A 12,313-nucleotide genomic window follows, 5' to 3' on the forward strand; every position below is an offset into this window, starting at 1 on the left:
TTCTGAAAAATAACAAGTTCAGTATGCCACCAAATGTTTGATGGAATGCTTAAACAGAACATTTTCAAAGGTCTGTTACAGGAAAAGACTGCAGTTTTTGAATTTAACATATTTGGCTGTACTTTCCAGGTTTTGAAGAAGAATTATGGCTTGTTCTTGCGCTTTGAGCAGTATATTACCTCCCACTGGCCATAATTATGGTTATATTTACTGCTCTAGTAACGGGTGAACTGAATGCATATTATCTTTTTGAACGCAATCTTGTGAACCAGGTCGTCCCCCCCTTGCCAGTATGTTTCCTCACTTTCCTGCCAGTACAATCCAGTTTCATTCTCTTCACTCATTTGATGTGGGCCCTAAAGCTTTCATTCCACAATAAGATGTCACAGCACTACTCGTCATCCAAAAACGGTACACAAAAATTGGAAAGCTGTGAATATACTAGGTGGACAGGCTGATGTGTAGTAAAATTTTCAGCATCTCAACAGGCTGGGATACTTCAGTTGGGTTGCTGCTCTGTATGCTATTCTGAAAAGTGTCTTGACCGTTGCATGAATTTTAGGGTGTACTAATTTAATAATGAAAGCAAAGGCCATAAGAACTTGGGGACCCTGCTGGTCAGAGGAGAGATATGTCTCATCCAGCATTCTGTTTCCAAATGCATTTGGGAAGGTCACAAGGTCAATAGCCCTCTCCCACAGTTGAGGATCCTTAGTGAGTGATACTCCACAGCAGCCAATCATAAACCTTTCCGTCAGCTGCCCACATTTCATATTGGGCGTACATTGAAACACGCTAGGGGTCCCCCTTTTCAAATGGCATAGTTCAGTTCTGATCTGAGAACAAGGGTTCTGCAGTAGGTAGAATTGGATTGGATGAATGAGCGCAAATCCTTGCTTCGTCATGCGTCCTGTTGGTGACCAATCACAGCTTCAGCCTTCTTGTACCTGAAGGGTTGATTGTGAAGACAAAATGGTAATGCCGGTAAAATAACGAGCTCACAATGGAAGCACGCTACATGGTGCATTGTATTTCTCCATCCAGCAAGCTTTGCCAAGATCCAAGCAATGAAAGCAGTCTGGCACCTGGGGGCCTAGTACAAGCATTGGAGGGCTAGATTTCAAGTCTGCCATTGCCATTAATTCCCTCTTGAGGCTTGGGACCTCCCATTGGCCCAATTTCCCCAACTGTGAAAAAGGAATGATTATCATTAGCTCCTTCCCCAGGGGTAATATGATTTAATTAGTTTTGTCTCTAGAGCGCTTTGAATGTATAAAATGTTCCTGCTAATAAATTGCGTGCTGGTACAAAAATAGCACTTGCTGAGCCAGTTTGATCTCATTCAATATCTGCTGGTTTATATAGGAATTAACTATAGTACTGCAGGGCGTTTATAAGCCATATAGAATTGGGGGGGGTACATATGCAATGTGGAAATTATTTTGAAGCTTGGCAATAGAAATGTATTTTCAGGGCTTGGCTTAACATGAAATTGGTTCCAGTATTGTTTAATGAGGTCTTCTGATGAAGCAGGACAGCATGATATGGTAGCAAGAAGGTGCTGCTCTGAACATATCCATTCTGTGCTTTAATACACCATAGGGGCTTGTTTTCTGCGAGGAAAATGTGAGTACAACACATCTAGCCTCTGCAGAGCCACAGAGGAATTTGCTTCTTGGAAACACTCGTTGGAAGCCTCTAGTTGAGAGTAGAAGATCCCATTTCCCCTAAAGAAGGGCAAGTCCGCGTTTGTATGTTGGCTGTTGCTGCAGTCTGGTTCAGATGTAATTCTAAACATTCTTCAGGCCTGTATTTTGTGTATTTAGTGCTTTTATCTTGCATTTTTATGTTGTGAATTGCCCTGTGATATTTGGATGAAGGGCGGTATGCAAATTCTCATAATAATAAGGCAGCTTCTTATGTTCCTACACTTTACATACAGTGTATTTCATATCCAGGATCTTGGGTTCCTTTACTTGTATTTAGTACATTTGTATCTGAGAATCCAGCTAAAAAGGCTCCCAGAGTGGCTTATATACAATTAAAACAAGGCAGTCCTTGCTTGCAATCTTTAAAAAAAGAGAGACACAAGGAAAAGGGGGCAAGGAAGGAAGAGAGAAAATAGACTTGAAGCTTTAGATAACTTCCAGTTAAAGCAGATAATGCCGGACTAGACAGACCAATAGGGTATAGGGCACATTCCTAATTTCTAAGGCATCTTCTGAAGACTCACTCTATGGGCTCCAGGAGGAGAGGCTTACGTGTGCTGTGTTAAAAGGGAAAGCAGATGAAAATCGGCTTGTTACCTATAATAAATACAGCTTCTCTCTAAAAGGAACTGTAAATGTTCGATGTTCATTGCTCAAATCCCCCAACGAGTCATTCTTTTGTTAAATTGTCTGGATTAAATTAAAACTCCCGTATCAGCAGAGAGAGAGGTATGCCGTTCTTGCCAGCTAGGCACGAACCATCCCCAGTGTGCATTGTTTGGCAGGCCTTACAAACCCAACCTGGTCTCCCTGCTGCTGATATATAGTAGAGCTTCCCGTGGCTCTGAAAATCCCATTTGGGAGTCTGCCTCTGCGTTAGCAGTTGCCAGTGAAACATGTCTCAGTATTCAGGAAAAGTAAGTAACATGTTCCTTTTTGTAACTTTGCTTATGTATGAGGTCAGAGGCTTTTTAAAAAAAGAGGGAGGAGGAGATGAGCTGGAAAAATAAAAGCTTTGGATGCCAACAGGAGACAGGATGGCTTAATGGAGCTACGCTTTCCAAAACATTGTGGGACTGTGTTGCCTTGCAGGATGGGGCCACACAAGCTGGGGTGGTCTGAGATTAAGGGGCGTTCCTTAAAACGCAAGGAATCTGGCAACTCCAGAGAAGGAAAAGCATATGAAAGCGAGAGGATAATGAGGATTGGGAAATACAATGGAGTGTGTCTTAATTAATCTAAATACACAATTTTAAAAAGTGATGTTTATAAAAGAAAAGAAAACCCCAAGAGGTTGCATTGTTAGCCACACACAGTGTTGTAAGCTGTAATGTCTCATTAAAAGAATACTTCCAGCTTTCAATGAACTCTCGTTGAAAGCAAAATTAAATCCGTCTGGCAGCGGATTCCATCTGCTTGGAATACCGGGGGGTCGTGGGGCCGCGCAATGGCTGCAGCTCAATCCGTGGAACGTCCTCTTTCCTCTAGATCACTTTCTATGAAGGCAAATGCTTCACAGGCCGGAAGCTGGAGGTTAGCGGGCCCTGCGACAACTTCCAGGAGCGGGGCTTCATGAACAGAGTCAATTCCATCTGTGTGCAGAGCGCAGCCTGGATCTGTTTCAGCCTCGCAGACTTCCGAGGCCAGCAGTACATCCTGGAACATGGCGAATACCCTGGCTTCCACCGCTGGAACGGGCACAATGACCGAATGGGATCCTGCAAGCCAGTTGGGATGGTTAGTGCTCCTTTTTTTGTTGTTGATGAGTGACAGGACAGGACCTGTTTATCACAGGGAGTGTCTGTTTCCAGGTGTCTGTCACTCTTGCCCTTTGGGAGGATGTCTGGAATGTCTTCGGCATCACTGTATGTTTTAACAACTTGCCGGAATGGTCATAATTTATTACTTTTCGTAAAAAAATTATGCACCTCGATAGAAGAAAAACCTCAAAGTAGTTTACAAAGTATAAAACAATAAAATTACCAGTAAAATTAGTAAACAACAACTATTTAAAACGTTTTTTAAAAAAATTGCAATAAACTAAAAACAGTTTAAAATATGCATTCTACATGCCTGGGCAGGCTTGTCTGTTCCAGGGGATTAAACACTGCCTTCATAAAAGGTAAAGGGACCCCTGAACATTAGGTCCAGTCGTGACCGACTCTGGGGTTGTGGCGATCATCTTGCTTTACTGGCCGAAGGAGCCGGCATACAGCTTCCAGGTCATGTGGCCAGGATGACTAAGCCACTTCTGGTGAACCAGAGCAGCACATGGAAACGCCGTTTACCTTCCCGCCAGAGCGGTACCTGTTTATCTACTTGCACTTTGATGTGCTTTCAAACTGCTAGGTTGGTAGGAGCAGGGACCGAACAACGGGAGCTCACCTTGTCGCGGGGATTCGAGCTGCCAACCTTCTGATCAGCAAGTCCTAGGCTCTGTGGTTTAACCCACAGCGCCACCCCCGTCAGCCCAGGTCTTTGTGCCATCATCATGTGATCAAGCAAGACAAAGAACAAGGACATTGTATCTCCTGGACCTTGGCATCCTTCTGGGTTAGGCGTTGGTGCCTCTGTCTCCCAGTGGTTCTGTTCCTACCTATAGGAGTCCCTTGCTCCTTACTCAGCCCCATGGCTTCTAGACTGTGAGGTCCTCCTGGGTTCCATTGTGTTCCCAGTTTCTGTTTTAACATCTTTATGAAGTCATTGGGGGAAGTCATCCAGGGATTTGGAGCAAGGCACAATCAATATGTTGGTGATACCCCAGTCTTCAGTGGTGATGATGATGATGATGATGATGCCCGACATCTGAAGATCACAGAGTGGTCTATCTCACCCGAATCAGAAGAGGCTGTTTAAGTACTTGACCAGTGTTTGGAATGAGTATCGGGATGGTTGAGGTCCAATAAATTGAAGTTGAAGCCCAACGAGATGGTAGTTCTGTGGGTTGGTGGTTGAAGGACCAAGTTCATTGCTTGGGGCTGCTCATCAGTTCTAAGCTGTCACCTGAGGAGGAGTGGCAAGGCAACTATTTTCTGTTGTCTAAGCCTCTGTTATCTTCTTCAAACTCCAGTTGGTTCGCTAGTCCCCACAGCAGCTGCCTGTGCATTACCAGGCTCAAATAAACTTATTAATATTGGTGCATAAAGCCCTGAATGACCTGGAACCCAAGTATCTGAAGGAATGCCCCACCCAGTCATTAAGATCCACTAGATATGTCCTACTTCAGTCTCCTGGCAGTAGCTGTGGGTGGTGAGGCATTCTCAAGAGTAGACCCATTGTACTTAATGAGCAGGACTATCTTATGCCTATAAAGTGGCTCTACTCTAAGTTGGAAACAACCCATAGAACTCAATGGGACTTACTTCTTTTAGACATGCACTGGTTTGTGCTGTTAATGGGTTAGCTCCCCTGCTGCCCTTTTTTGTAAGGCATTCTGCAAGCTTACTAGCTGAAGAGCAAAAAAAATAATATTTTTAATACAATAAGACACATACACACCACAGGAATGGAGCCCTCCCTCAAAGTACCCTCAACAATTTTTAACTACTATTTCCTGTCTTCAGCCTAAATTTGTATTGCAGTGGAAGGTGTGTGTATTTGTGCATTTGTGCACTGTATGTACAAGACGGGGAACAGGGGAGAACCTCGTATTTGGTTGTTGTTTTTTGGACTGCCATCAGAGGTTTCAGGCATATCTGACATTCCACCACCAAAAGAATGCCACAAGCCTTCCTCTACCTCAGCCAAGTCTTCTCATACATGATTCCATTTATAAATATATTATATGTCCTCTGTCTGCTGGTTCTTTTTCTTTTTTTTCTAAAAAGAACTTTATACCTGTCTGCAGACTCCCTCACAAATACCTACCAAACCTACCAGCGGGAGGAGAGGGAGATTTCCAAAGCAATTTACCTCAGTTCACCTTCCAAGAATTGCATAGACAGGATACTGGAGACCGAAGCGGGCGGCGTGTGTGTGTGTGTTTCTTTTCCTTGCTTAATAAAGTCACAACTATCCTGTATAAATAACCACAGACTTGACTAGGAACAAGGAAAATGTGATTATTATTTTGTTTGTTTGTTTTAAGTGAAACAGTCTCAAATAGATGTGTGTTTTGGAATTTCCTCCTCATAGTTCCGTTCCTCGTGGGGTTCTTAATTCATTTCCCAAGTATGGATGTCTGGTTCTCTTGCAAATGTCAAAAGTGGCATTCTTGTGGCCTTGTTTTCTTGACCTTGTGTGTGGTTGTTTCGTGGTTTGTATTTCTTCCGGTGCAAGTTTTATGCTAAAGGGCACTTGAGAATGGTCTGAAACTCTCTCTCTCTCTTTATGCCGCGAATCTTTAGGTTGGCCACAATAACAACCCCTTCCCCCATCCCAGCTGAAGTTTGAACACTTTCATAGTCTGGCATTAAATTACTCACTGAAAACAACAATAATAAGAAAAGTACTAACTGCTTGGAGAACTTAACATGACCACATGTTTACAGGAATGTTGCTCATATTGTAAAGTGATGGGTCCTTCTCTCCCACCTCCATTTGATTCTCACAACAATCCTGCAAAATAGTCTGAGGGAGAGAATTCCCTAGTGAGGTTCACGGCTCAGAACCGATTTGAACCTGAGTCTGAAGACCTAACTGAAGACACATTTCTTTATCTTGGCTTTTGACACCGGAGATGCGTATTTTAGAACCCACCTTATTCCTGAATTTTAAAGTTGCTTTACACTTTTAAAAAAAATATTAATATTGTGGTTTAATTGTCGTAGCCCACCCTGGGACCTGAAGGTAAAGGGTGCGTAATAAATTGTAAACATCGTCCTATCCCAACCTGACACTCTAACCACTACACTGCACTACTTCTGTATTTAGGACACAAATCACTGGCATATTTTGTATATAGTATGGGGGAGGGGGAACCAAGTGTTGCTTGTTCAAAGAAATGTTTTAATACATTTTTATTGATATATATTTTTATGTCTGCTGCTAACCACCTTCTTGAGATCTTGCTATGTTTTCGAAAAGTGGAATACCAATTTTTAAATCAGTAGACAAAATAAATATGAAAGTGATGAAACAGTTGCTGGCTGGCGAGGGCTGATGCTGAACCCATTTTCCACCTGTGGCTTTTTGCTGGCTACAGAATTCACTGGCCGGTCTGGGGCACATTTCTGTCTTTCACCTGTGGGTCAAAATGGAAAAAAAACCCCCAAACCTCTCTGTTGCCTGGAGCTCCTTAGAAGACGAGAAGGGTGCAAATGTTATTTTTCTAAATACATTTTTACTCATATTTCGCAACACCAAGCTCTTTAGTGTGAATTTGGAAAAGCGAGGTGCCTCTGGGTTTTGCCGCTGCTGTTTCATGAAGCTAATTTTGGCCTGCCTTTGCCAACAGCATGGCGAGAATTACCGGATCGAAGTATTCGAGGGCAGGCACTTTAGTGGTCGCAGCCAGGAGTTCACCGAAGATTGCTCTTGCCTGCATAGGCAAGGCTGGGCCAAAAACTGGATCAACGCCATCAAAGTCTACGGGGATGGAGCGTAAGTAACTCACGGGTGTCAAAATAATACAAGGGCAACCTGCAATAAAGGGTTGCCGCATGTAATCCTCCTTTTGCATGTACAGTGCCATTTCCACTACGTAACTAGCACTTGGATAATTCAGATTGCTATTGATGTAGTTGCTAGATTGGTCGGTCTGGATGAAACTGGATCCCTTCTGAACCTGCAACTGCATCTGTGAGGATGGAGTACATAAGAGGAAACTTGCCAAACAAGTTCCTTTGTCAAGGTTTGTCAATGCCAGTTCCTTTGACTGGCCAGTTAACTACCCATCGTCTGCATCTCGAAAAGGTGAGCTCTGCTGCCATAGAAATAAATGGGCAGGCCTTTCGCTATAGATGAGAGAACAAAGCCAGAGTTGTGTATGTGAGCTGAAAGCTGGGAAGAGAGAGAGAGATGTCTTGCTTTGTGCTGGACTTTGGGTCTGTTCTGGAAACCGACAGGGGAAGCAAGATCTGTTGGGGTCAGGGCTGGCCCACCCTTGTGGCAAGATGAGGCGACTGCCTCAGGTGGCAGAATCCACAGGGGCAGCAGATCCAAGAAATGCATTGCCCACCGCTGCTGCCAGACTCCATCTCCCATCAGCCCCTGACAACCAGCATGGCTAAAGGTCAGCAATGATGGGAGTTGGTCCATCCACATCTGGAAGGAGATAGGGGGCTCACCACCCTGATATAGATGATGACAGCTCTGACTCTGCAGTTCCATGCCAGAATAGTCACTCGCAGATATAGGCCCCTGTTGCTTTCTGTAGCTTTTACCAGTCCCTACCCTTCTTCAGTCACCCCCCCCCAGGTTAAACCTACTAAGTGGGTTTCTCGTCTCTTGTATGTTCCAGGGTTGGGTCTAGGACTTAATATCCACTTCCTCTACACCTGATGTCAGATGTGAGGCAGGAAAAGATGTGGCTGGTTGAAAAAATGGGGTTTGCAAGCACTGCTGATCAGTTCAAAGTCAGCATAAACAACACAGAGCCAGATGGAACAATTGTCTGTGTCACTATAAGGCAGCTTCCATCTGCTTTCTTCAAAAAAGCCATGTACAGTTATTGATTATTATTATTATTTTGCATATCTACAGGGTACCCCTTTTAAAAGAGACCAAAACCCAGCTCTCTGCTGCCATGACATTCCACCAACCCTGGGCTTGGGTCTATGTGTGGAGTCCTTACTGTAGTAATAATAAATAATTGCAGGTTAGCAATATCCAATCCAGCAGTTCCGTCATAAATGTTCATCTGAGGCAAAAAATAATAATGCATGTGGCACGAGAGGATCAGCTTAACAAGCCTCTTTATTCTGGAAAAGATTAATACCAATTATAGCTTCCCCACTATAGTTCCTTCTCGCATTCTTGCTTTCTGATCCTTTGCTCTAGAAGTGCCAAACTGGGAGAGGCCAACAGTCTTGCTGTCCCTCCCTCTGTCCCAAAAACATTTCCCCTGAAAACCGGCGATCACGCAGGGTTGTATTTCCATCATCGCTCTGACCAGGAACAAATGTTCTCTTGAGGGGGTGGGAAAAAACAAAAATCATCGTGTGTGTCTCACCCTTTCACCAGTGATGGAGTTGTTGTGTTATGATGTCATTGGCTCGTTCTCTCTCTCTCTCTCTCTCTCTCTCTCCTCCCCACTATCTCTCTGACCTCATGGTACCATGCGCTTCCTTTGGACAAACAAACACAGTGGGAAGGCACGACTTGGATGTGCGTGCCTGGGAGAAAGCTGGAGCCCTCTGTCCGCGCCAGAGAGTGCTTGGCTTGTGTGAGGCACAGCTGGAGTTCTGGTTCATGCTGCTTCGTGCTTCCGTGCCAAGGGAACATCTCTTACGAGGGCAAAAAGCCGAACTTCAAAGGCAGCCTCCCCCAACCTGGTGCTCTGACAGATGCTACGGGCCACAGTCTAGATTGGGATGGTGGTAGTTCCTGCGGCTAGGTGGGGAAGCAGGATGGCGACAACCGTTCTGGGCTCTCTGGCTGAAATGCCCAAAGTGCTTGTCAGATGTGCTCTGTGGCCAGGGAGGAGCCTTTTCTTCAAGGCTTGGCAACTGCAAGGCTGTTGTTAGTTGTTTTATTTTAAAGGACCCTCTGCTTGAAACCCTGGAGAGCTGAGAGACAAGAGAAGCAATAGTGGATTAGATCGGGGTCGGCAACCTAAGGCCCATGGGCCGGAAACGGGCCATGGAGGCCGTTTAACCAGCCCCCGAGCCACCCCCGAGCTGAGCTGCCTGCTCGGTGAGTCCCCGCGCACTGTGCTAAACCAGTGCGGTGCAGGGACTCTCTTCTGCGGCTCCGGAAATCGCCTCTGCGCATGCCCAGACACCAGAAATCGCTTCTGTGCAGGTGCAACTTTCAACGTCTGGGCATGTGCAGAAGCAATTTCAGGCATCGCGGACATGCGCAGAAGCGATTTCCGGTGTCGTGCTGCGCTGGCCCGGCCCACAAAGGATCTCCGCAGGAGTGATCCGGCCCATGACCAGTAAGCCTTGCCGACTCCTGGATTAGATGGAGGAAGCGTCTGGCCTGGAGCAAGGCAGCTTCCTAAATCCTTAACAGCCATGCAGGTGAAAGTCCTGTGGCACCTTGAAGATGTAACAGATTTATTACAGCATCAGCTTTCATGAAATAAAGTCCACCTCATCAGATGCATGAAGTGTTATCCTCAGTTGACGGATATACAGTCGTACTTTGGAAGTCGAACGGAATCCGTTCCAGAAGTCCATTCGACTTCCAAAACATTTGAAAACCAAATCGCGGCTTCTGATTGGCAGCAGGAAGCTCTTGCAGCCAATCAGAAGCCGCAGAAGCACCATCAAATGTTCGGGTTCCAAAAGAACGTTCGCAAACTGGAACAATCGCTTCTGGGTTTGCGGCATTCGGGAGCCAAAACATCTGAGTTCCAGGGCGTTTGACAACCAAGGTACGACTATTGTTACAAAAGTTGGGCACCATCCCCAATCTCTGCCAAGCCGTGGCAAGATTCCAGGGGTTTCCAGGTGCTCACCCAGGATCTATGTTCCTTGGAGAATCAAAACACAGTGGAGACCGTCGTAGCTTTAAGAAATAGGATTTATTCACATTTATATTACATGGAAATACAGGACGGTCCCATATTATACAGGATGGGTGGCAACCCTAGTCCTGACCCCAGAATTCAGCAGGGAGTCCACATTGCCAGATTCCATAGCACCCAGGCTCTATAAAACCAGAGGCAAACCCTCACAGGTGCTTTCCTTTGGGCCTGAGGAACCAAGTGCCTTCCACAGTACTCTGAAAGTCCAGTGGCACAGGAGGTACAGCAGGTGGGCAGGGCAGGGAGCGCAGGAGTGCCCGTCTGTAGGTCAGAGGGTTGGCCTAGGAGAGATGGGCAGCAGGCAGAGGCTCAAAAGGTTTAGCTTAGCTTCCAGCCTTTCTTAGAGCAAATTGCTCACTAGGCGCTGAGAAAACCACCTGCCTTGATCAATGGGTTCTTCTGCACAACTAGAATAGGGCATATGTGGTGGGGCATGTACCCCAGTGCTCACATAGAACCTCTGGCCAGAAATTATGTGGATTGGCCTCTAAGCCCTGTGTGGCTTATTAGATGTATTTATGAAAAAGAGGATATCTTAAAGCATATTTTCTGCAGCCTTTTCATATTAACGTTCCCAATATTAAGAACTTTGGGGGTTGGCTGAGCGAGTAAATTTGATAGACGTCTAGGTCAATGAACTTATAACAAAACATATTACAAATTCAGTATCTCCAAAACACCCAAACACAATTAAATAATCAACAGAGATCTAGAATAAACACATTAAATACAAACATATGTGCAAGATAAACATTAAACAAATGGGAGATGTGCGTACTAATTCACATCGAGGAAAAGATAATGCATTTGTTAAACTGTATTTATAAGGTGAATAAACGGTGATCAGTTGTTTTAAAAAACTCTTTCTCCTTTTTGTCTGCCATCTCCCAGACATACATATGTTGGGTTTAATGTCTCCATCACTGCTGCTTTCTAAACCTTTGGTTAACCAATCCTTCAGAAAAGGAGCAAGTCCATCTCTCCACCTCGGAGCCACCAGAATTTTAGCTGTGATCAACTTTTAACATCAAATGCCAACTGTTTGGAGGAAACAAATATGGCACCATAACCATCTCTGAATGTGGCTTGGAGTGTTTTGACCAGAAAACATTTTGTTTCTGTTTCAGATGGGTGCTGTATGAGGAACCTAACTATCGTGGCCAGATGTATGTGGTCGAGAGAGGTGACTACAGCAGCTGCAGTGAGTGGCAAGCTGCCTGTGCAAACATCCAGTCAATCAGAAGGGTTGTCAACTATTTTTAGCTAACTGCCTGGTGAAAACGAAGAGTCTGGACCCTTCCCTACTGGTCTCTAGAAATGTGAAATAATAAAGACTTGAAATCCGATGTGCCTCTTTTGCATTCCTCCACATGCCCAGGCAGGTCATTGGCTTAAGCAGTCCAGGGCCTGATAGCGCACTGTATGGGTAGCCGACATGGACCAGCCAATTGAGGTAGGAAGGTGATTCTGTTTGGGGAGAAAAAGTGCCATTGTTCATGGAATGGTGCATTCTGAAGGCTCACAATAAACCGCAAGGGATACAGAGATGGATAAGGAGGTTGTTACTTGAACTCAAATGATGTATAGATAATTACGGGGTTTGAAGACCCTTAACAGGGGCACGGAAAGCTGCTTTTTGTCACATAAGACCATTTAGACATCCTCTTTCTAAATGTGGAGGTGAGCACACACCCTCTCAGAAAAGAAGGAGCAGGATGAAAAAGGAAATCGACTGGACTTCAACACGACGTGGGCTTCTGAAATCGAGAGCACGGCTGCATTGGCGGGAATGGGAACAAGTCAAAATGGCAGGGAAGTCCAGCTGTTAGTTGCTGCTTGGAGTGCCTTGCTGAAAAATAATAACAATAGAAACCTAGTGCTGGTATTGGTGGGGTGGAGGGTGGAGACTAGAAAGGTGCTGGGGCAACTGCCCGAGGAAGCCACCTGTTGATACTGACCCTGGTATGAGGTC

General features: G+C 45.1%; 1 protein-coding gene across 1 annotated transcript; it reads left to right on the forward strand.

Moving 5' to 3' along the window:
• Positions 1-90: 90 nt before the first annotated feature.
• CRYGN (crystallin gamma N) lies at positions 91-11,687 on the forward strand. The gene is made up of 4 exons (XM_081163967.1): positions 91-2,626; positions 3,198-3,446; positions 7,105-7,250; positions 11,469-11,687. The coding sequence occupies exons 1-4, from the start codon at positions 2,606-2,608 to the stop codon at positions 11,602-11,604; spliced, it is 552 nt and encodes a 183-aa protein (XP_081020093.1). The 5' UTR covers positions 91-2,605; the 3' UTR covers positions 11,605-11,687.
• Positions 11,688-12,313: the final 626 nt, after the last annotated feature.

The sequence above is a fragment of the Podarcis bocagei genome (assembly GCF_964188305.1).
Source record: "Podarcis bocagei genome assembly, chromosome: 12".
NCBI classification, from domain to species: domain Eukaryota; kingdom Metazoa; phylum Chordata; class Lepidosauria; order Squamata; family Lacertidae; genus Podarcis; species Podarcis bocagei.

What these genes read in the sequence shown, in the direction of transcription:
- CRYGN (XM_081163967.1), top strand. Translation starts at nt 2,606, where the DNA reads ATGTCTCAGTATTCAGGAAAA. An exon ending in CCTGCAAGCCAGTTGGGATG is followed by an intron (nt 3,447 to 7,104) that starts GTTAGTGCTCCT and finishes CTTTGCCAACAG; the next exon opens with CATGGCGAGAATTACCGGAT. An exon ending in AAAGTCTACGGGGATGGAGC is followed by an intron (nt 7,251 to 11,468) that starts GTAAGTAACTCA and finishes TTTCTGTTTCAG; the next exon opens with ATGGGTGCTGTATGAGGAAC.